Source organism: Lutra lutra, chromosome X, assembly GCF_902655055.1.
Source record: "Lutra lutra chromosome X, mLutLut1.2, whole genome shotgun sequence".
Classification (NCBI taxonomy): domain Eukaryota; kingdom Metazoa; phylum Chordata; class Mammalia; order Carnivora; family Mustelidae; genus Lutra; species Lutra lutra.
The window spans coordinates 34738384-34763519 of NC_062296.1; the positions used below are offsets into that span (position 1 = coordinate 34738384).

General features: G+C 42.2%; 1 protein-coding gene across 7 annotated transcripts in view; it reads left to right on the plus strand.

Annotated features, from left to right (window-relative positions):
- Nucleotides 1–25136, plus strand: part of DCX (doublecortin) — a 120864-nt gene that overhangs the window by 76265 nt on the left and 19463 nt on the right. For 5 of the 7 annotated variants that reach the window (XM_047716770.1, XM_047716771.1, XM_047716772.1 and 2 more), the window contains 2 exons: nucleotides 9972–10074; nucleotides 12078–12215. In XM_047716770.1, the coding sequence (XP_047572726.1) occupies nucleotides 9972–10074; nucleotides 12078–12215 (241 nt within the window). The remainder of the gene's footprint in view (nucleotides 1–9971; nucleotides 10075–12077; nucleotides 12216–25136) is intronic. The other 2 variants (XM_047716774.1, XM_047716777.1) reach the window with 1 other exon arrangement.

Sequence of the window (25136 nt, forward strand, 5' to 3'; positions counted from 1 at the left end):
GACAGTGGGAACAGAATATCCATCTCTCCCACCACAAGCATCCAGTGGACACTGTTTCCTAAGGCCCTCGGGATGGGTCACATGTTAAAGCTAAGCAAGACAAAGGAAATCAGAGATATGGTCAGTGGCTTCAAGAAGTGGATGCTTTAAAGGATGAAAGAGTGAGATAGGACAAAACTCATAGGGCAACTAAAGTGCTTAAGAAATTGTCTTTAGTTGGGGCAGCAGCTTGACAGCTCATTGTTTTATACATATAACTAGAAAGTGTACAGGGATTTTTGGGTGTATTACATTACTAAGGGTTTTTAATTGTGGTAAAATACAGATTACAAAGATTCACCATTTAACCATTTTATGTGTGCAATTCAGTGGGATGAATTATACTCACAGTGTTGTTCAACAATCACTACTCACCAGTTCAAGAACTTTTTCATCACCCTTGACAAAAATTATGTAAGTATGAAGTAATAACTACCCAGTCCTCCTTTCCCTTAGCTTCTGGGAACTTCTAGTTTACTTTGCGTCTCAATGATTTTGTCTCTTCTAGATATTCCGTGTAAGTAGAATCAAACAGTGTTTGTCCTTTTGTGTCTGGGTTATTTCATTTGGCATAATGTTTCCAAGGTCCAGGCCACATGTATCAGAGATGCATTCCTTTTGTGGTTGGATTGTATGAGTACTGTGTGATTCCTTTGTAAGTATTTAGTTTATCCATCCCTCCATTGCTGGACACTTGGATTGTTTCTACCTTTGGGCTATTGTAAATAATGCTCTAATGAACATGGCTAATGGCTCTAATGAACATACATGGATCTATTCAGTTCACTGCTTTAAATTTTTTTTTGTATATACCTAGAAGTGGAAGTGCTGGGTCTTATGTTGTGATAATGCTATTTATAAGAAATATATATATTTGGTCTTTGTTCTGTTTCTCTCAAAGAGTTCCTAAAAATTACTTTAGATATTAAATATAATATAATATTAGATACCCTAAATATCCTAAGGGATGAGTGACAAGGGTGTCTTTTCTTATGTTAATGAGGAGACTTTGGGAAACCACCTAAGGATATGGGCTGGTTGAGGAGAGAATCAACCAGGTGATTTGTAGTGGAAATTTTAGTCCCACCCCCGGATCTCTGGAGAGGGAAGAGGGGCTGGATATTGAGTGGATCACCAATGGCCAAAGATGTAATCAATCATGCCTGTGTAAAGAAGCCTCCATAAAAAAAAGAGAGAATTTTAGGAGAGCTTCTCCCTTGGTGAACACATGGAGAGGCAGGGAGAGCAACACACTCAGAAGGCTTGGAAGCTATGTGTCCTTTCCCCATTCCTTGCCCTATGCGTCTCTAAGGAAGTGCAAGCTAATAAGAGAAGGCAGAATATTCAATCCCTTGGCTATCACTATATATAATAGATAAGCTAAAAGTAAAAGACAAAAGTGTGTCAGACCATGATGCTTGGCCAAATGCAGATTTCTGTGAGTCTGAGCTTGGGCCACTAGCCTCAAAGCTACTGCCACCCCTGCAAAGTAAAAATTGTGCAGGGGCCACAGAAAGTCCTTTTAAGATCTCTGGTCACCAAGAAGGTAGTCAATGTGGGGAAGGACCAAACAAATAAACTACTGGAACCAGGGAGTGTAGTGTAAAGGAATTGTTTCATTTTATGGATCAGTCTCATCAGCTTCCTGAGGAGCTTTTACTGAAATGGATTACGAGAGTGACTAATTTAGAGTCTGTGTCTTTGGGTGTGAATGCTGCAGAGTGGAACAGCCTTCCCTTGAGAGTTTGCAGCACAAAGCTTGTTCTAACACAGGTCTGGGGTTCAAATCTATGGTTTTCATGTCACGAGGGAAAGCACTACTGAGAAAAGGTGGACCCATATTGTTAGTGCTTCTTGGCACCTGGCAGAAGCAAATTTACATCTTTTTTGGAGGAAAGCAACTCAAATCTAGACCCCTCAATATTCCTCAAGACCTAGTTCAACCAAATAGGAGCTCACCATAAGAAAAAAAAAATGTATCTATCAAACATATAAGAAAACAAGCCACCACAAGGGAGAGTTAGCTCAAACAACAGTTTTGGATTCCCAAGGACTTCAGATACTAGAATTAATCAGATAGAGGACATAAAACAACTCCAGATGGATTGTTTCAAGAAACAAACATGTAATCAAAATGGGATAAGAAAAAGAGATTATCAGCTATGACCAGGCAAATTTGGGGGAAAAATGAAATAGAATTCGGTGAGTGGGCCAATCAGCAAATTAAACACATCTGAAGAGAGAAAAGGTGAACTGGCAGATATGAAGATATTTTTTTCCAGAATGGAATACTGAGTGCTAAGAAGGTGGAAAATATAAAGGTGAGGTTGAGGAATGAAAGAAAGAGTAGGAGGGCCTACCACATGCTGGATTTGGACATGACCCTGGGGGAAGATCTAATACGTAACAAGAAATGGTGAGCAAATAAACTGGTAAATATGTAGGTAAATCTGAACAGTATTAACTGTATAAAGTCACACAGTAATGACTAATTTGTGGAGTGAAATAAAAGAACTAAGAGTCTAAGCAACAGCAGCACATAAATTGAGGGTTGCACAGCCTTATATACGTGATTCTTTAGATCTGATTGTCAAGAGGCAGCTAGCTCTGTGAACATCCTGGAAGATATTCCACTCTCCAGGTACAGGGAGCTTCCAGAGTGAAGGCCCAGAAGGAGGAAAGGTCTTGATGTGTTTGAGTGGCAGAAAGCAGGCAGTCTGACTGGAGCTGGCCAGCATGTGTGGTATAAGAGATAGGTATAAAAGTATAGGTATAAATGTATAAAAGTAGAGCCAAGGTCAAAAGCTCAGAGTTTATTCTCTCTAAAATGGACAGGCTGAAGGATTTTAAACAGAAGAGTGATATGACTGATTAAAATTATGAAGTACAGGGGTGCCTGGGTGGCTGTCTTTAAGTGTCTGCCTTCGGCTCAGGTCATGGTCCCAGCATCCTGGGATCAAACCCCGCATTGGGCATCCTCCTCAGTGGGGAAGCCTGCCTGCTTCTCCCTCTCCCACTCTCCCTGCTTGTGTTCCCTCTCTCGCTCTCTCTCTCTCTGTCTCTCTCTCTGTCAAATAAATAAATAAATAATCTTTTTTTAAAAAGATTTTTAATTTATTTATTAGACAGAGAGAGATTGAGAGGAGCACAGGCAGACAGAATGGCAGGCAGAAGCAGAAGGAGAAGCAGGCTCCCTGCTGAGCAAGGAGCTCGATGTGGGACTCGATCCCAGGATGCTGGGATCATGACCTGAGCCAAAGGCAGCCTCTTAACCAACTGAGCCACCCAGGTGTCCCAATAAATAATCTTTTAAAAAATAAGAACAAAATAAAATTGTGAAGTACTATCGTGGCCATGGTAGGGAGAGCCATATGAGTGTATGTGTATGGGGTTGTGGGGATGTGCTGCCAAGACACCAGTTATGAGGCTATTGTACTAGATCTTGGACTAGGCCAGTGACAACGGGGAGGGGGAAATGTAACCACTAGTAACAAATGACTTTCAAGTTTTTGGTTTGGGCAACTGGAGGAATTGTGGTACCATTTAGAGGAGGAGGAGAAATGAGTTTTGTCTTGGACAGATCTAAATTTGGGATGCCCATTCCTCTATCTTGGTTAAGTGGAGCTCTCAAGCAGGCAGTTGAATATGAGTCTTGAGTTCAATGATAAGAAGGGCCTAGTGATATTAATGTGTGAGTCATCAGTATATAGATAGTATGTAAAGCCTTAGGGGCTGGACATGATGACCTAGCAAATAAACGAAAATAAAGAAGAGAGGGGAAGAAAAAGAAGAAAGGGTATCTGAGAACTGAGTACTGGGGCTTTCAAAAATGGAGCAGTCTGGAAGAAAAAGAGAATCTAGCAAAGGAGGTTGAGGTGGGAGAAAACCCAGAAGGCTGTGGGATCACAGAAGCGGAGAGAGGCAAGTATTTGAGGATGAGGACTTGCTCAACTTATGCCCGGTATTGCTAGGAGGTTGAGTAAGATGAATCCAGAGATGTGACTGTGGGCTCTGACAACATGGAAATCATTGTTGACCTTGACAAGAGCAGCCTTGTAGAGTGAGGGAGATGGAAGCCTGGTTGGGTTGGGGAGAACTGGAAGTGTGGAAGAGAACAAAAGATACTATAAATATAGAGGTAATTTGAAAATGGTAAAAATATTTTACAAATGCAAGTGGCATTGTTATTTTGTCACCAGAGATTTTAGGGAAGTTCAAGACATTGAATAAACGTATCTGTGCCAATAGAGGTCCTGCAGAACCAAGGAGCTGTTTACCAAGGCAAAAATGCTGTCATGAGAAACCACAAGTAAGACTTCAAGATAACTATAGGAAAACAACGTTGATAAGAAAACCTCGGTGGTCTCAGAAACATTGTCTCAGCTCACCAAGCCAACCCTATGCCAACCTCTGGAGCCCCACCAGGGCTGCAGGCAGGAAATGTTCCAGAATAAGAATGGTGGTAACTTTTAGAAAAAGCTGCATCTGTAATGTTTACTGAATCTTTCATTAACTCATTTTGCAAAGCTTGCCAGCCACTCTCTCCATGTACTGGGCACACTGTTGGCAAGACTGGAGAATCAGTGTGGTTTGTCTTCCTCGCTGCAAGATTCCCTCTTCTTCACCACTGAGGCCACACCTCTTCCCATAGGCACTCTCTGCCCTTCCCTTCACTCTGCATCTCACCAGTAGGCAACTGTATGCTTTGTTTGCAAGGCTGGTAGATGGGTCCAGGCACTTGTGCTTTAGAGAGTTAGAATCTCTGGGACCATAGCTGATGAGATGCAGGTCTTCTTTTCTAGGGCTATTGAGAAAAGACCAGTTCCTGCCTTGATGAAGTTACCTAGAATATCCTTTACTCCTATCTCCATTCACCTGTATTCTACACATCCCTCAAGACTCAGATTCTTTGGAATCTTCTCCTCTGTCACCTTCTTTCCTACTTCTCATGATTAAAATTGTTTTCTTTGTCTTCTGTGCTCCCCTTGCTCTTAATGTCTCTGTAATAGGGCTAATAACAGCCTACCTCATATTCCAATTATTTGTGTGGTTCTGACTTGCTTGTTATGCTGGTGACTCCAAAAGCAGGGTACTTTTATTGTCCATATGTGTATCTCTCACAGAGTTCCTTTGCCATAGTAAGAGCTTCCTGAATGAGTTTAGTGGACTTGAACTTCCAATGAAAATATTTGGCATGTTGAAAGTGAGTTGCATACATATATAAGACCTTACTTCCTGAGATAGCATTTCTTGCTGAATACTTAGATCATGAAATGGAGAATCTACTCTAGAAGACCTAACTTCCAGGGGCACCTGGATAGCTCAGTCAGTTAAGGCGTCCAACTCTTGGTATCAGCTCAGGTGGTAATCTCAGGGTTGTGATCTCTGGATCATGAGATTGAGTCCTGTGTTTGGTTCTGTGCTCAGTGGAGAGTCTGCTTAAGATTCTCTCTCTCCCTCTCTCCCTCTGTCCCACCCCCCAACCTCAAAATAAATAAATACATCTTTAAGAACTAACTGCCAGCATCTGGACATGTGGAGAGTCTAATCAAACTTAAATTGAGCTACAGAGTGAATTTGTCTTTCACAGCTAATATGCCTGCCAGTCTTTCTTTTTTTTCTTTAAAGGAAGAACACTTGAATTAATGGTTCCATGTTAGTATGGGTTGATTTTATTGATTTTGTGCTGGCAGTTGATTAATTACAAAGACAGGCATCGTGCTTTTTTGTTCTTGTCCCTGACTTAAAAACTCAGGTGTGACTCATGCAAAAGCTGATGTCACAAAGACCCTTGATTTCTGAGGATGCTGTAAGTGGTATCATAATGATTATTAGATTTACCATTTCTTTTGCCACCTCATGACAGAAATGTTATCTCAAAAAACTCAGTTGCAAAATTTTGCATTTGCCACATAAGTGAAGCTGAACTTTGTCACCTTACCTCCATGGAATTTTACAAAGCAGGTGTGAGTGTGAGTTTCATTTGGAAATTATTTCTTACACTCCATTCTTCTCCTTATCTTCCTTTTTCTCGTCCTCCCCTCCTTCTCCTTGTCATACTTCCCTGCCACATACTCTGTTGCCAGTTACAGCAGTGAATAGGTATCTTCTTATCTTGGGACCCCGGGGTGGCTCAGTCAGTTGAGCGCCTGCGTTCAGCTCAGATCATGATCCTAGGGCCCTGGGATTGAGTCCTTCATCTGGCTCCCTGCTCAGTGCGGAACCTGCTTCTTTCTCTGTCTGTCATTCTCTCTCTCTCTCTGACAAATAAATAAAATTTAAAAAAGAGAATCTTCTTGTTTGTAGAATCATACGGTCCATATAGATGTTTTCTCTTTTCTATCTAGTAAAATGTTCTAATGAGTATCCAGCACTGATTAGGACAAAGGGGGACTCTCCTGTTTTAAGCTCTGTGTAAGCCTTTGACATCAGGGCTTTAGGAAAAGCACCCTCTCTCAGGCAATTGAATTGCTTTGTCCTGAATTGACTCAAGACAGCCTGAGCACTAGTCTCGACTCCGCCATGAGCCATCTCTGTATCCTTGGGCCACTTTGACTCTTTGTGTTTTGGGTTCCTCATATTTAGGATGGAGAGCCTTCTATTTCCTCAACTTTGTAAAAAAAAAAAAAAAAGACAGGGAGAGCTGTTTTGTCTCAGTATCCAAGGCCTTTGGAAAAGCTGGGTATTCACAGGCACACTGTGAACTTGTCTACATTTGGGAGCCAGTAAAATGTAGGGAGGGATCACACAAGAAACCTGATGCTGAACAGCTGGATTGCAAAATAAATGTTTTAGAAGCCAGCCACACCATTATGAGTTTGTCAGAAGCATAGGGGGCTTTGCCTTTCTTAGAATCTCCCCAAAGGAGGGGTTATCCAAAGGCTTTTCCCAAAGCCTGAGTGGGGGCAAAAAGGCTTGGGGTTGAAGGAGGGTGGGTCATGGTAACAGCAACCCCCAGAGCAATCTGTGAAGGCTTTGTTGTCTTACAATAGGATATCATGGCGTGTCACTGCAATGACTGCTTTTTGAGCTTTTGGATTTTCTTCTTGGGAAGGAATTTCCACAAACACCTCCAAAATGAATGTTCTGGTGCCTTTTGGGGGCAGGGTTGACTTTTGAAGTGTTTGCTCAATTCTTTTCATGGCTAGTTGTTGGTTGAAATTTTTCTAGTTCTTCTTGAGTCACTCTCATTGTTTACATTTTCCTTTAAAATCATTCATTTCATCTAAATTTTCAAACTAATTAGCATATTTCTGCAAAGAAGAACTTCTGAATGTACAATCATTATTCCTTTCTTATTCCTAAATTTGTGTATTAGTGTTACCTTTCAAAACCTTTCAATGTTAGCTCCTGTTGTCTGCCAACAAAAAATTTCTTTTTTGTTCCAACTTTTTTGCCTTTGTATGTCCTTACAAAGTCTGCCTCTTATTTTCTTTACATTTGATTGAGGCAAAAACAGCCCTTGCTAAATTCTCACTATGTGATAAGCACTCCACCAGGAACCATGGAGAGATACAGAAAAAGGGATAAACTTGATTGTTAGATTCAGGAAACTTGGGAAGAATGAGTGGAATACTCATGAGAATACAGGCAGGTCTTGAAACAAAGTGCTACTTCCTGGAGGCTACTACCAGAGGGATACTCAAGGATGAGGTTTCCCTAAACCCATAACTAAAACTTAAGTCAGATCCAGGGCCAACCTTGAGCACGGGGACTTTGCAGTCTTCAGGGTCAAGGAGGCACCAGGCGGTAAACAGTTTGGAGATACACAATGTATCAGAATTAGGGGCTTCAGATTTTCTTGAGCCAAGGTCCAAGATATCAGTTGGAGTCAGCAGCAGGGTGCAAAGCCATGTAACTTCTGTTATTGGATTTGCCACCAGGGCAATATGGAGGATGCTGATTGAACTAACAGTGCCAGCCAGTGACTGTGTCATTTGGATATGGTACTAAGAAGTTCCCACGGCACCTACAGATACTACTATCCTAGCATTCATGACACTACATTGAGATGCTACATCCTAGCATTCATGGCACTCTGTTGAGTATCTCACTCCATCAGACTGTGAGTTCCATGAAGTCATGGACTGAGTCTTACACATCTGTGTCTCCCCAGTGCCTGAATTATGCATGAGTACTTTGTATTACTGCATGGCCCAAAGCACAGTCTTTGGAGTTGGATGGATCTGCTTTTGTTCAGCTTCATTACTTTCCACCTGAGTCATCCATGTATTGTCTCTGGGCCTCAGTTTTCTCATCTGTGAGACAGTGATGACAATAATATCAACCTCTAGAATTTGGGGTGAGAGTAAAATGAGATGAAATGTTTGGAAGTACTTAGCAGACTGCCTGTCACAGAATAAGCATTCAGTTAGTGGTAGCTCTTAATTGTCATTACGTGATCACAGGATGAATGGGTGAGGGACAAGTGGGTTGAAGAGGGATGTTGGCCTATTTGATGAGGTCAGGACCCAGGGCTGGGAAGAGGCTTAATAGGAGCAACACTGGCAGTCCTCCAAGTCTCCCTCCCTTATCTTGGCATCTCCTGGATGATTGGGAGGCTGAGATAATGGGGATAATCTAAGCATCTTTCACTGTGTAAATCTTGCAATAATCTTGGCTGGGTGGGCAAGGATAGGATAGACCCTGGGTGGGGGATGATGTTATTAATATAAACATTTTTTCAAATGTGAAATATTGCTCTCTGCCCCCAGAAAGCTGTTATTAGTTTGTGAGCACTGTGCCTTTGGAAAGCCATTGCTGGCAGCTTGAATGGGTAGCTTAGAACAATTAGGAGCTTTGAACACTTTCAAGTTAAGGATTGGGATAAGAATGTTTTGACTCTATGGTTTCTCCTGGGATTTCCCCGGTGTGCTGGACTAATTATCAAATGTAATTAGGAAGCTGAGAAGTGGAGAGACTGCAGGGAGGAACATACTTTCCTAGGGACCCTCATTTCTTTGTACAGAAAATGGGTTAGGGAGACTATCACTCTGTTGTGGAGAAGCAGCAATGCATAGGGCACTAGAGGGCAGGAAGGATCCTGGGAACATGGCTTTACCAGCAGAGCCTCAAACTTATGGGGACTCATTGCTCTTGATTAATTTTTAAGTGGTCAGGACAGCTTTCCCCCTTGTTCTTGAGGGAGGAATGGTATTCTGGGCCACATCCATGTTCTTGATCCATTTTTAGCAAAATTCTAATTTCCTGGGTCTAAATCAGTAAGGAAATGGTACCCTTCTTTCAAAACTCATGGAGATGAAGAGAGGAACTTCCACATCTTGGTCAGCCACAGGGTCTGTCTATGTGGGTCAGAAAAACTTCCTCATCTGACTTGGCTTACACCTTTGGCCCCAGAGTTGGGCTAGGAGCTCTGTCTTTGAAGCTCTGAGAAAAGTAACATTTGCAGGGTCAGATACTTGTGAACTTTTATTCAAAAGCAGAGACATTCCCTTTGGACATGGTCTTGAAATTTTTGTTGTTGTTCTTCTTCTTCTTCAGTGGAGACACATGAGTGGGGAAGGACAGAGGGAGAGGGAGAGAGAATCTTAAGCAGGCCCAGTGCCCAACCTGGAGCCTGACTTGGGGTTTAATCTTATGAACCTGAGATCATGACCTGAGCCAAAACCAAGAATCAGATGCTTAACTGACTGAGCCACCCAGGCACCCTAGTCTTGAAGTTATTCTTAATGCAGTGGAAACAAGACTACCACATATGAAACATGGAAAGACAATAGCATTCCTCTGTATCTTTATTCACCAGGGGTTATGATGGAGACCATGAGCCTAGTAGTTTGAAAACTGAAGATCCCTGGGGCTTAAGATGATGGCCCAGATGTGAAGCTTCTCCCCCCCTGCCCTGCCAAAATGATATTAAATTTATTGTCACAAGATTATCACATATAAATCCAATGTCTCTGCTCTCTCCACAGGTAACCTGTCTCCATGATTTCTTTGGTGATGACGATGTGTTTATTGCCTGTGGTCCTGAAAAGTTTCGCTATGCTCAGGATGACTTTTCTCTGGATGAAAATGGTAAGCACAACTACTGGACTTCATTGCTCCATTGTTCACCCTCCTTCTATCCCTTAGTATTTCCATGGGTTCATATGGCCCAGAGAACATCCATGCACAGACCCTCAAGGGCAAATATTATTATTCATTCTCCTGTATGTTGGGCTACATGAGTCACTAAGTGAAAGGTTGACTGAATGTCCCAGATTCCCAGCCTCCAAACTCAATAAAACTCACTCTCAGCCCCAATAGTGACCATATTTCTCGAACCACATATTGTGTCACATGGGCTGACAGGTGCAATCAAACTATGGGAAGGAACATTTGGAGTCCGAACTTGGAGATTATATGTATAACTTTTTTCTAGTCAACATCCTCCAGTGACTTGGCTCATATCGATGGTTCCATTTTAGAAAGATTTTCCACTGTGTTCTTAGTGTCAAATCTTTCCCCTCTTCCTGCTTTCTGGCTTGCTGCCCCATTCCCCCTGCTTTGTGACTCAAGATTCCAGAGGTTGTTAATCTCAGGAAGGAGGTAAACATCTGCCCACCTCCCTTTGCTTGAGTCCAAGTTCCATGTGGAAGTTAATGGTGAATTAGCTCATATAGCAACAAGGTTAGGATATGATCCTGATGGGAAGACACATTCAAAACATCTTTCCCAATTATGAGGGGTAACATGTGAGAAAAACAAACTGAATTGTATTAATATGGACTTTACCAACAGCTCGAGTGACTAGGACTCTGACAGAGGTGGCATTTCTGCTGTGTTCACTTTGAGAAGAGACAAATAGCCATAAAATAGCTAAGCAAATCCCAGGCTATCTCCCATTTCCTATACCTTTTATATCTCCAGCTCTGGACAGTGATCCCTGAAGTTCATCAACCAAAACAAGAAGTAAAACAAACAAAAATGAGCTTTCTACTTAACTTAGTTTCCCCCAAAAAACTCAGTTTGCCAGAAAGGATTCCCTAATCTTTGTGGGTAATTGATATTTCAATATATCTTCAAGTAGGAAGTGACAAGGAAGTGTCCAAAGAAAAGACTGCCCTCTTCCTAGCCATGTGGTTCCATGTTGAGCATCATGGCACAAGGCTGGAAAAACTACACTGTAAAGAACACTAGATTGGGACTTGGGAGACTTGGTTGCTAGTCCTAGTTCTGCTATTTCCTTGCTTCGTGGCCCTAAGCAAGAGGCTTACACTCTTTATAGTCTCATCAGCAAAGCAAGTATGATAATTCTCCTAATGCATTAGTACGATCAGTGTCCCCAAATTGCCACAGTAGGGACTCTGAGTGACCTGCATAGGAAAGGTGCCCCAAGCATGGCAGACTGAAGTTGAGGCAAGTAGCAGAAACATTTGGCAAATACCCCTACACACCCAAGAGCTTTCTATAAGCTCTGAGCGACAGAGTCACTGCTGGATCTTTGATTTATTAAACCAGCACAGGGATTTATGGTCATGCACATTGAAAACCAAAAAGAGGACTGCAAATGCATGGTGGTGGTGGTGTTAACGCTTAGTTATAAAGTGACATGACATCCCTAATATGCCTATTACAATACATGGCATGTAATGAACAGTAAATGGCAACTCCCTCTTCTTCCTTTAAATTACTCATGAATGTTTCATCTGTGTGGCTGTAGCCTCAGAGCTGTCAATCCCTTCTTCAAGGAAATTAATTCATTATGTCAACAGGTGCTATTCTAAGACGTGGCCCGGGTGCCCACAAATGATCGAGTTGACTATTTAATAACCCACCCAACCTGCTTTTCAACTTCTTCCCTTGTTTCCATAATCCAGGGATTTAAACACCTGGTTTGGCCCAGATGAATTCTGAAAGTTTCTCCCATGCCTCCTAGCTCAGGGCCATCATTCCTACCAACAATGAGGACCACCTCGTAGTCCTGAACCACTGGATACTTTGGCCCATGCTGGTTATTCTAGTTTCTAGAAGTTGGTAATATGCCAAAGGCTCGTTTCTCCCCTGGCTTTACTGCGCCATCTGTTCTTTTCTACCAGAATGCCGAGTCATGAAGGGAAACCCATCGGCCACAGCAGGCCCAAAGGCATCTCCAACGCCTCAGAAGAGTTCAGCTAAGAGCCCCGGCCCTATGCGCCGGAGCAAGTCTCCAGCTGACTCAGGTAACGACCAAGACGGTGAGTGCTCTTCTCCTAACTGTGCACGCTGACTTCATTTATGGAGACCCACACCCTCTGCATGCAGGGGAATGAGTTCCTCATGAACACCACTGTGTCTCCATGATACCAGCTCTCTCAGTTCAGAGACTATCCAGCCAAACTTGTTTGGAGTCATGGAGACACAGCTATGACCCCCGATTCTACGCAGATGGGTTGAGACCAGAAATCTGGCCTTTTTGTCATGCTTGCTGTAATGCTTATTGTCATGTTTGTTTTCATAGTCATCATCTTCAACATCATCCCACAAAAGCAGAGTCAAGGAAATAATCAAGTCAAGCATAAACTTGAAATAGAAAATCAAAATCGAAAACAAAAATGTAAAAAAAAAAATTGCCACCCTGAAGTGTCAACAGAGTTGACACGCTTGAGCTTCAAATTTGACTTTGAACTTTGTAGAAGTCAAAACAAAAAGAGAAAAGAAATCATTTGCATCATTCTCACAATGAGAAAAAAAAATTACATAGGCCAGGTTCTGAAAGGAAACACAGAGATTTGTCACACAGGATTTTAATTAGTGGATAGTGAGTGATCAAAAAAAAATGTGGTCTAAGGTTCACTGCCAATGCATGAACTATTTATCAGTCTGTGACAAGATTAGAAGCTTGTGCCAAATGCAAATTATGCCACTAAGCAAACATTTACTTCAGCTGACTCTTTTTTTTAGCATGATTTTTTTTTTTTTTTAAGAAAAGCAGCAGTGTGTTCTTTTAAGTTCGGGTGCAAAAGCTTGCACCCACGGTTTGAGTGACACTGATCTGAAAGGTAAAAGGCCACAGAAGTTCAAGTTTAGAAACTTAATAAAGTCAGGGACAGACAGTGTGAATTCTTCATGGGAAGGCAATTGTACAGTCCAGAAGACTCACATCCCTCACCCCAAGGCTCGACTGACCATGAAAATTCTTCTAGCCTGGGAGTCTGGGACCTTTGGGGTGAAGAGCACAAATGCCCTTTCTCTCTTCTTCGGTTTGAGGCAGCTTGAGCAGCCTGTTAGCTTTGAAATGCTCATGGCCTAGAAAAACAGCCTGTCCTGCTGGCCTCATGCTGCCAGGAACATGCACAGCACCAGCCATATTTTTTTTTTCCCTCGGGCAGAAGGAACTAAACTGTGAAGAGGCAGCTTGAGATTTTTATACTTCCGTGTCTTTGCTCATCCCATTTCCCTGCTCCTGGAATGCCGTCCCTTGAGCCGACCACTCCTCTCTGCTTGAAAATTTCTGTTCATCATTCAACACGTCAAATAGAAATAGTTCCCATTCTGTGCACTATCAGAGCATGTTCTTCATGTATCTGGTGTAATATTCACCACACTGTGTTGTAAAGTCCGTATTTACCTGTCTACTATCCCCTCCCCCAACTAAATAGTGGGCCCCTCAAGGGCAAGATGTCATGTTCATTTTGTATCCCCAGTGCTAAGCACAGTGTCTGGGTCCTAGCCGATGCTCAAATAATGTTTGTGAATGAAGAGACGTGTAAGAGTGACTAGTTCACCCAGCGTGGTGCTAGAGACTTAGTTAGCTTTTAGGGAATATTTGCTAAAGGAACAAAAGTGCATGAGTTTGGTGATATTTTGGTGAAGTGTACAAAACAACACATGAATCTATCTAAGTAAATTTATATGGGTTACACTATGAAGACCTAGGTTTTAACATTTGGGTTAAAAATGAAATTATTTGTACAAATTCTAGGCAGGGCTTTGCAAAAAAAGAATAGACTTTAAACACTTGGTCAAGATTCATAAACTCTGGCAATAACTGCTTAACCAATCATTTTTTTCAGAAATATCACTGACCACTTCTATGATTTCTAATCTATATTATTTATCTCTTGCTATGAAACAAATTACCCCCAAACTTAATGGCTTAAGACAACAAACATTTATTATTTTATCATTTCTGCGGGTTAGGGATTTTGGATTGCTTAACTCTGTGGTTCCCTCTGGCTCAGAATCTGTCATATAGTTGAGGTCAAAGTGTCAGTGGGGGCCGCAGTCATCTGAAGGTTCAATGGGGACTGTGGGATCTGCTTCCAAGATAGCCATGAGCAGGATCTTCTCCCAGAGAGTGATTCAGGAGAGTGAACAAAGAATATGTAGTGCCTTTCATGATCTAGTTTCCGAGGCCACATACTATCACTTTTGTTTTAGTCTATTGATTAAAAGCAGTCATTAAGTCTGGCCCATAGTCAAGGAAAGAAGAATCAGTCTTTACCTCTTGAGGGAAGGTGGACTTGTTTTTAGACTGCCAACAATTTGTGGACCTATTTTTAAACCACCACATAACCTATTAGTTAAAAATGCTGAGACGGCAGCAGCTTAAAGTCAATAGATTCTCTGCAGACTGTATCCAGGTGGGTTATCCAGCACATGTGAACACAACCACCTGTAATTAAACACAGCTTAAACATATGTCAAGTTATTGATCATCAGCACTGCCTGCAGAATTTCCCTTCTAGAAATTATGCATCTCACTGACTCTAAGATACTAGAGACCAAGAAAGAATACATTAGGACTCAATGAATAATTGTTAAATTAAAAGGAGTTATAATAGATTCCAACCCAAAGGCAGGCAAGATCTGCTTTTGCTCCTTCAGAACTCCCTTGCCGAAAAGAAGGAATGAGTAGAGATTCACACATACAAGATAAAAAGAGTAACCCAATTTGAGGCAGGGAAAGGAGACTTGACTTGGTAGATACCAGAACCACAAACAGCTCTTGCTCCCTATCAGCAAAAAATCCAAAGTGGTATTCTCATGAGAGAGAATGTAAATCTTTATTTCAGATAGTTCATGAACAGAAATGAAGCCAAACTCTAGTCTAGCCAGCCTTAATGGCAATTTCCAAAATGTTTGAGCTCATCACAGATGATGTGTCTACATCTTCCGCATGATTTCAGGCCCAATGCGTAAAAGGATCTGTATAACATGACCTTGTCCATTCCATGGCAGTTTAGAGCCACGTCCAGGCCATCCATTTAGTGAACATTCCACAGGGGCAAAGCTGATCTCAGGCAAAACAGTACTTTAGGTAAGGTTTGGATTTGACATACCCATTTTCCCCTTCCCACCTCCATGTCACTCAGGACCATTCCAAGCTGCAAAGTGGAGGGGGAGAGGATATGGAAGAGGAGAGAGAGGCCTCTGTGTAGGAAGGCCCAGTGACATCATTTCCCAGCTTTTTTTTACTTGGGACAAATTTCTTACCTTGTCTAAGACTTGGTTTCCCATTTGGTTAAGACAGAATTCACATGTCTAATAGGCAAAAATCATTTTCCAGTATTATCAGTTATTTCCAATTTATAGAGTTGTGCAATAGCTTCCACGGAATCAGAATTGAATAGCTAGAAGGATTAGCTATAGACAATGCATAATTTTGCATCAGGAAGTGTAAGGTATTCCTGAGCTCTCAGCAAGGGATGTAGGCAGGTTAATACACATTTAACCGAAGAATAATGGTGTGGAGTGGGGCTGAAATTCCCTGTACTTTTCTAGGACATGGCAATGCCGCCCTGTTTCCATCCTGGGTTTGTCTGTCTTGGATCTGGGACTTGTGGGATGGATTCACATTTTTTTCATTCAACCTGAGTAACCCAAGGTTAAGGAAGATAGGCCATTTCCAGGGAATTTTAACTACCTTCCTTTGAAGGCAAACAACAGACAAAAATGTTCCACTGCAGCAGGGACTCAAACCAAACGAAACATTGGCTCAGTTCAGGTTCAGCTAAAGGAATGTTTTGATGTTCTAGTTCATTAGAAAATATATAGGTTTGATTCTGGTTTGAACAAGTTTGCTAGATTTTCAAATATTTTTTAAGAAGAACAGAGCAATGGAATTAGGAGAAAGCAAATATTTATTTAAAGCTGTAAAATAAAACAAATCTTTCAGAAGAGAATACTAGTGAATGAATAAGAGCAATGAGTCGATTACACATCCATCCATATATGTGTGTGTACATTTGATCCAATTCATGGTTCAGTTAATATCTGGGTTTGGTTTGCCTTGAGGTTTAGTAAATTGATGTGATCTGGTCTGTAATTTGCATCATAATTTGATTCCTTGGTCCTTAAGTTATCTTTTTTTTTTCTGTTCTTCCCATGAATAAATCAAACTCTGTATACTTTATTCCCTTTGAGTTCAATTCCCACTCCTGCCAATACTGAGGGCACCCCAAATGGAATCTGTCTGTTGCTAAGCCCTACACGTCAGTTAAGGAAGGATTTGGTTGTCTATACAATATTGCTAGAAGGAGCTCTCATTCTCTCTGGGCAGAGCTGATGGACTTTTAGAATCCAAGTCCCATTAGCCATGTCTGCCTTTAAAGTAGGACAGGGAACTGTGGTAAGCAGATCAAATCTGAGCCCAGAGGTCCCCTTTGGGGGGTTTGAAGAAAGCTTGTATAGTACCCCCATTTGGATTAACCCAGGAGTTGCCATTTTGGTGGGCAAAAAGACAAGCCCAGCCTGAGAGCTGCAGGAAGACCTTTCTGGGGCGTCTCTTGCTGTTTCCATTTCAGCCATGAACGTGTTAACTTTTCCTTTTTTGCAACTACCCCCAATTGAACTGAATTGAATTAAAAGGACAAAGTAGCTAGTTGCTGGGAAGGAATCTTTTCTTCTTCTTTCTTTCTCCCCCCCCCCACCTTTTTTTTTCTGAAGGAGTCTCCAAGGAAGCTAATTACCATCGCTGGTAGGCTGAGAGAATTGTAATGTGATAATTAGTTCGCTGTTGTTCAGCAGTAAGTCATTGTTGTAGCAATTCAATATTCCCCACCCTCCTTCCCCCAACCTATGCATACCTAGTCCAGAAAGTCAAATCTTCCCTATTCCCAAAGCCCCAAGGAAGAATGGATTCACTTCCAAAATATACAGCCTTTGTAAAGGGAGGTCAAGGGACACAAAACAGCGGTGAGGCAGCGGGGTGGGGGGGAGGTGTCCATGGGAGAATTGTATCCAGGAGTATTTCTCTTCTGAATCTAGGAGGCTGCTTTGAGTTGCATAAAGAGGGGCTGTTCTGCCCTTCCTGAATGTGTCCATCGGGATCAACTCTGTCCAGTAGAAATATAATGTGAGCCTTGTAGATCATTTTCAATTTTCTAATAGCCAGAGTTAAAAAGGTCAAAGAAACAGGTGAAATCTGTTTTGATAATATATTTTATTCAACTCAATATATCCAAAATATTATCATTTCAACATGCAATCGAAGTTAAAAAAAAATCTAAGGAGATATTTTCCATTCTTTCAAATCAGGTTGTATCTTATACTGAGCACACATCTCAATTCTGGCTAGTCCTGCTTCAGATGCTCAAAAGCAACATGTGACTAGTAGCTGGTGTACTAGACAGCACAATAAATTTCCTCTCTGTCTAAGGGAGGTTCAAGGTAATAATCTTCGACGTAGATGAGATGCTCTGCACTTTGCAAAATATTTCCGAGTCCAACACCTCCGCCGTCACACATAATAGCACCATGAATGAGGTTGGGAAAGGAAAATTAGACTAGGAGACTAACATGGAAAGATGTTCAGTATCTTGTAGTCTTCTCAATGCCATGCAGCCACTTGGTACCCAAGAGCTAGAGTCCAGCTGTCCTGACTTCCAGGCAGGCAATCCTCACACTGTCCTTAAGGCAAGGTGTGGAAACTCCAGAGTAGTAAAGAGAAAGGTCTCTGTTGGCTAGTCCTTGCTTCTCTGCTTCCTTCCACCTTCCTTCACCTCCAGGCAAGGGATGTGGGGAAGCTGGGGAGTGGAGTGGGCTCGGTGTCACCCTTTTTGCTGCATCGAGCATAGCTATAAGGAATTAGGCAGCTCTGTTTCCAGTGCCTGGTCCTAGATTTCCATCACCTCCCCTATTGTCACTCTAAGAGGAAGTGGTGCCCTTGGCAAAACTGTGGGAAGAGAAAAGTGTCCCTTGCCTCTCGCCCACTCTGATTCTTTCTAAAACCACAGTTTATGTCTAGTTTCAGTGAAAGAACTGCCTTACGTCTAAGGCAACATTTCCATCATCGTTGGAGAACCACTTAGGAAATTGTTGAAGCAAGCAATATAATGGGGGTCTCTGAGCACACTGTGGGGCATGGTATGTGGTGGTGTCGACCCATCTCCCTATAGTAGGGGTTCTATCAACCCGCTACAGTCTGGGACTTGTGTTTAAATACGACTGAATCTCTAGAGTTTGGGTGGGATACCTAGTAGTGCTAGGTGCTACAGGGAAAAGGAATAAGATAAATTCCCTGTCACTAAGAATTGGGGAACCAGGACATATATAAATTTGATAAAAAATTTACTTACAAATATTTATATAGTTCTTATGAGCCAAGCAACTGTTCTCACCACTTGATATGTATTAGCCAATTTAATCTTTACAACAACCTTGCCAGGTAGGCACAATTACCCCCATTTTGCAGCTGAAAAAGCTAGAGCACATGAAAGCTAAGTAACCTGCCCAAGATCATACAGCTAATCGGTGGGAGAGCTGGGGTTTGAACCCAGGCAATTTGGCTCCACAGTCCACAGTTTAACCATTGCACTATGGTGCTGAGTGGGAATTAATAGTAATGATTTGTTTAAGTGCCCAGTGAATGGGAGATGAGGACAGTAAATGCTAAGGGAAGTCTTCCTGGAAAAACTGGGGCTTGTAGAAGGGTTATTTCAATTGATAAGGAAATGGATTATTTCTGACAGGTGTGAAAAGCACGAACAAAAGAGCAGGGAAGGTGATAAATATAGCATATGATGGCATAGGGAGGCGGCTGTTAAATCTACATCTTTAGCCCCAACCTTCCTTCTGGATGTTAATCCCATGAATGCCTTCCAGACAATCCTACTTACATGTACCAAATACAGTGTGTCTAAAAACCAAAAACATTTCCTCCCCCAACTCCCTGCCTGACAATAGAATCAATTCTATTCTGTTCCCTGGGTCCAACGTCTTCACGTTATCTTAGATTCTTCCTATGTTTTACTCCTTCAAGTCCACCATACGCTCCTGTTGTGGAACCTTTGAAACATCTCCACATCACTCACACAGGAATTCCTTCCTTTTCCTCATCACCTGACACCAGGGTTACTCCACAGACTCTGAAGTAGCATCTCTATTTCAAATCTCGGTCCCTTGATGCATCTGGTGTGGTGCCACCATATTCTCACCCTAAAATGCATTCCCATCATGTGACACCTCCCTCTCCCCCCACTGCTGCAGAGCCTTCAGTGGCTGCACACAGCATGCATGGATCACCTCCATGGTAATGGCTGAGAGTAAAAAGAGAAATGCAGGAGGCTGAGTGCAAGGACAATGTTTTCGGGATAATTAAAATGCAACAAAATGCAGAAACTAAAAAGTAATGGGCTTCACTTGGAAAAATTTCAGTCCTCTAATGCCTAACTTGCCAGCCAAAGAAAGTCTTCCGTCCGTAGAGATTGATAAATCATCCCTTGTAAAAGGGGGTTTCCTTACTCAGTGCCTATAGGTTGCATAGTTATTCATGTCTGTCCATTTCTAGTTGTGGCAGTATTAAGAAAAGAAGATGTCATTATGAAGCCTTTTCTATGCGCTAAGGCACTTAGCTAAGGATTTCATGTATAGTATGCCGTGTAATCCTCAAAACAACAACGATTGAGTTAAGCAGTCTTTTCATTCAAACGTTACAGATGTGGCAATGGGGACCTACAGAGGTTAGGGAACACCCGAGATCACACATATCTGGGCTGAGCCATGAATTACAACCTTGACTGACTCCAAAAGCATGTGTTCTTTTTGCAGATTAAGAGCTGTGCTGTGTTTTCTAGTTTCTACCCCATGAAAACAGTAGTGAGCATAGACAGCAGGCTTGCTCCGCCAGAAACATGCTCTCAACAAAACTACCTTCAACAGGAAACAAATGTTGTCAGCATTATCAACTCAGAGAAAACAATCCTGGCATTCCAGCAGCCTCCTTACAGATGTCCTCTTCTTGCGGGACATTGATCTGTGTCAAAATATTGCAGGAATGGGTGTCCATATTTGTTTTGCAAATCCTTCTCTCCTGATTTAGAAGATTCAAAGCTGCATGCTGCCCAAGACTCTATAAGAAATAGATTTAGAATTCCACTTCCAGCTCCCGAAGTGACGGTATCTCACAACCTATGACTTAATTTGGCCTGGGAACCAGCCCTCTGCTGGGATCCGTGAGGAACTATTCCTGTGCCCTCAGTTCTGGGCATCCCTTGTGGATGGGTCTGGGGATAGGGGCACAATTTTTTCCACTGAGAAGGAACAATTAGCCAAACCAGTCCAGACACCCATACCAAGGGTGTTTTTGGAATGAATGTGTAAAAACCACAGGCTCTGTCTCTTGGCCTTGTTCGAAGTAAGTTGAAACCACCGTGGTTCTACTTGGATGGCTTTCCAGAAAAACTCCCTGTATATGTAGGGAGAAAACAGGGTATGTTTGAACTGGAATGAAAGAACATTTAGAGCATCTCAATATGAGGAAAATGAGGAAGTGGCTGAATTATGTATTGAAATCTCCTTCTGCAAGGCATTAGGGAATGAGAGCAGACAAGACAGAGAACCAATCACTACAAGGTCGCAGTGGGAGGCATATGATGTGGAAACCCCAGAGGCCATCATCCATTGAAGATAAGCAATTTTTCCCCTTTAAGCAAGTCCTACTCTCTCTGAACCTCTATATTCTTGTGATTAAAAGGAGACCACTAATTCCTGGCCATCATTTCTTGGGTTTATCAGGAGAATCATGTGAACTCATAATCATATGGTAAAATGGTTTGAAAACAATTGTAGAAATACAACTGCAATTGTTAAGATGGCTCTTAAATTATTGTCATGGCTTTTTTTTTTTTTTTTAGAGTGGGGTTATTTTTAGTGAGCAATGTTTCAAAATTACATCCAACCAAAACCAATAGGCTTGATTTTGAGTTGAGGTCAAGTGTTGGGATTAGAATGGGAGGAAAAGCCAGAGCTAAGTGAATGAGCATTATCGATTTGGTCTCCTGGCAAAGGTTAGGTAAAAAGCAGATGCCAAGCACCCCCCCCTTTCTTTTCTGTGCCACTCCGGCCATCCAAACTTGAATCCATAAAGTATAATGACTTGTCTAACTTGCTGCCCAGACAGTTCTATAATTGCCACACCTGGACTACTTACACCCACCTTACACACAGCTGCATCCCAATTTCCAGGGACCAATTCAGCCTCCAGACAAGGGAATCCATAGTCTAGGAGCTCAGGATCAACTCTGCTTGGCTGGTGACCATACTCTGTCCTTGGCTGCCCATGCCAGAAATTAGACTCTCTCCTTGTTCTTTGGGAACTAACTCAACCTGTCTTATTCCTCACTCCTGGGAACCCATTTTCTACCATACACGTAAATCCCTGTGAATAGGTACGTCAGCCTAGTTACCTGACCAGCCATCTTTTGTTTGGGTTCATCCTGCTCCATTCTGACAGAGCCAAGGTTTTGAAGATGACCACTGGGGCAAGGGCAGACATAATGATTCAGAGAAGCTAGGGAGACAAGACTGTATGCCAAGCCAAGCCTGGCCATTGTGCTGCATAGTTGAGGGGCAGCAGCTGAAGGGAGTAATGGTGTGACGTGTGGTGTGACAGAAGTTACAGGCCATGCTGGCTGCTCTGTCTGCTACTGTTTCATGATATTGTCTATCATACCCAGTCATTTTGGCAAATAAAAGAAATTTCTTGCTAAATACTTTCTAATCTTTTTTTTTTATTATGTTATGTCGGTTACCATACAGTACGCCATTGAATATTGATGTCGTGTTCCATGATTCATTGTTTGCATATAACACCCAGTGCTCCATGCAATATGTGCCCTCCTTAATACCCATCACCGGGCTCACCCATCCCCCCACCCCCCTCCTCTAAAACCCTCAGTTTGATTCCCAGAGTCTATAGTCTCTCATGGTTTGTCTCCCCCTTTGATTCCCCACCCCCCTTCATTTTTCCCTTCCTTCTCCTAATGTCCTCCTTTCTAATCTAAACTAGGTAAGTAGAATAAAATCTGGTAGATGTATGTAAGCTCTGGTGTCTATTTCTACCTTGCCCTATTCCTCTTTTTTTTCTCTACCACAATTTTTCTGCCCCCTTCTTTCCTCCATCAGAAAGTTGTCCTAAGACATAGGAAAGAGTCCCAGAAGCAATTCATTTATAAAAGCAAGAGTGGTAGAGCAAAAACCAAAAGCAAACCGAAACACACATAGGATTTGGAATCAGAGAGATGTGTGTTCAAATCCTGAGTTTACTATCTCCAACTGGAACAAGCCTCTCTTTCCTCATTGGAAATGAAAATACAACTAAAAGAGACTGTATTTTTTGGGGGGTGTGTGTGGGTGGGTGTGTGCATGCACAGTGAGTGCTGGCCTATCAGACACTGTATAAGTGCTAAATATTATCTTGTGTTTTATTGATAAGATTGGTAAGATGGCCTAGAAGACTGAGAAGTCCTCGATGTACCTTGTTATATGGAGAAAAAACTGCCCTATACAATGAGAAAAAAAAGGAAATGAAAGTGACCACAGTGAGAGAAGACAGTAGTTCTGAGCAGGGAAAGGAGAAAGATAAGTCAAAGGGGGCAAAGTCTCCTTGGGTGCATCCCCAAATTGCAGCTGAGAATTAGAAGCTCAGAGACAAGAGCTGAGGGTATTTAGTAAAGAAAAATGAAGGACAATAACTGATGTCAAGGAGTGGTGTTATTTCTGGCCACTGTCTCAATGAACTGTCATGGCCGTCCATGTGGATTGGCCAGTGTCAGACCGTGCACAGTTTTTCAGACCCTATTTGCACTTTTTTCCTGCTCCTTCTCTTACTTGACATTTATATGAATTGGCTTTAGAGTCCATATCAAATAGCACTCTCCCAGGTATCTTTTCCCACGTGTGAATGTGTTTTTAATCTAGTCTGTAAACATAGGGACTCTTTCAGCTTGTGAAGACTTACATCTGCTTGTGTGTGTCTACATTCTCCCATGTCTTCATGTCCATCTTTGGGTTTTAGTCCATCAGGATGTCTGGTGGGGTGAAAGAAGTCTGGGCAAGTGTTTGCATTTTCCAACACTGATGTGAGTGGCAGTTAAGGGATTAAGAAACTGATTTTCAAAATGCTTGGTGAATGTGGATGACAAAATAAAGACTTTTATTATAGGTAGTTTAAGATTAATTAGTCGGGGGGTGGCAGAGAATCAACATAGACACATACACAGAGACTAGACAGAGAGGTATTGATAACATATGGATTTATGTATTATCTCTAAAGTGTTTGAGGGAGAGAGTTTCCAAAAATATTGAGAAAAGTACTGGAAGTTGCACAAGAACCTGTCTGTGCAGGTCTATGGCCAACAAGTGGGTGGAAACTCCCTTACAGACATGCTTGTGGTTCACAATTTTCTCCATTTTGGCAAGACCAGTGGGCTCACCCTCAGATAAGAGTGTAGGTGAAAAAGATCATTTTTACACAGAGAGTATGGCCACCACCACTCTGTAGCATGGCTGACAAATGCTGGGGAACTACAATCTGTTGTTGCCAAAGGATGCATTGATCCCACGGAACAAAATGCCAGAACTTACCTGGGGATGTCCACATCTGTGAGACCATGGTTGAGGTCAGGGCTCTTTGGGAAGACTTGCATTATGTCACCTCAGACCGATCTCCAAGATTGTTCTTTAGCTTGTATACTACAGGTCAGGTCCTGCTAGGGAGGCCTTCATGCACTGTAGGTGGCCCTGCAACTCCTTCTTTTTCCTGTAATGGACTACTGTACCCCACTGTAGCTCCACACACTCTTGCCTTTTCCACAGTGCTTCCTTCATTCACCAGAAAGCCTAGTGCCCTGGCCAAGCCTAGCACCCAACATCTCCATGATAGTTGGCACAGATCACCTTCTTCTTGGCATGGCTTATCAGTGCATGCACATAACACTCTAAGCTTATTTCTCCTCTAGGTCTATATCTTCTGCCTTGTCCCTTCTCTCTCTCTCCATTGCTTTAAGTCATCATCCCCTCTCACCTGGACTCATGCAATGTCTTCTTTAAAAAAAAATTTTTTTAGGGGCACCTGGGTGGCTCAGTGGGTTAAGCCGCTGCCTTCGGCTCGGGTCATGATCTCGGGGTCCTGGGATCGAGTCCCACATCGGGCTCTCTGCTCAGCAGGGAGCCTGCTTCCCTCTCTCTCTCTGCCTGCCTCTCTGCCTACTTGTGATCTCTGTCTGTCAAATAAATAAATAAAATCTTTAAAAAAAATTATTTTAAATAAGAATTTAAAGAGTTTGGGGGAGGGGCAGAGGGAGAGAGAGAGAGAATCCCAAGCACGCTCCACGCCCAGTGTGAAGCCCAATGCCAAAATCAAGAGGAAGACGCTTAACTGACTGAGCCACTCAGGTGCCCCTGGACTAGTGCATTGTCTTCTAACCAGTCTCTTTGTTTCTACCCTTACCTCAGCCCATCCCACTCGACCCCAATTTTATCACAGTAACCGGAGTAGTAGTTTTAAAATGCAAAATTGGGAGTATCACTCTCAGATTTCTTTCACAAGTGAAACTCAAACAGAAGGCCCCACAAAAGGCCCCCACAGCCCAAGTCATCTCCCATCTCATGTCCTGGAACTCACTATTGGCACCTTGTTTTTGAGCCATTTTAAGCTATTTGTACTCTATAAATGTATAGTATTCTTTTACACTCGCATGTCCTTTCCCCTACTGGTACAATCTTAAAGGCTAGAATACCCTTTCTGGAAAAAAAAAATAGAATATCCTTTCTGCCCTCTGCCTAAGGAGTTCCAATTCATCTTTTCATAATGGCTTTATTGAGATACAACTCACATGAGAATTGACTCCTTTAGAATGTACAGTTCAATGGATTTTAGTTTAGCCATAGAGTTG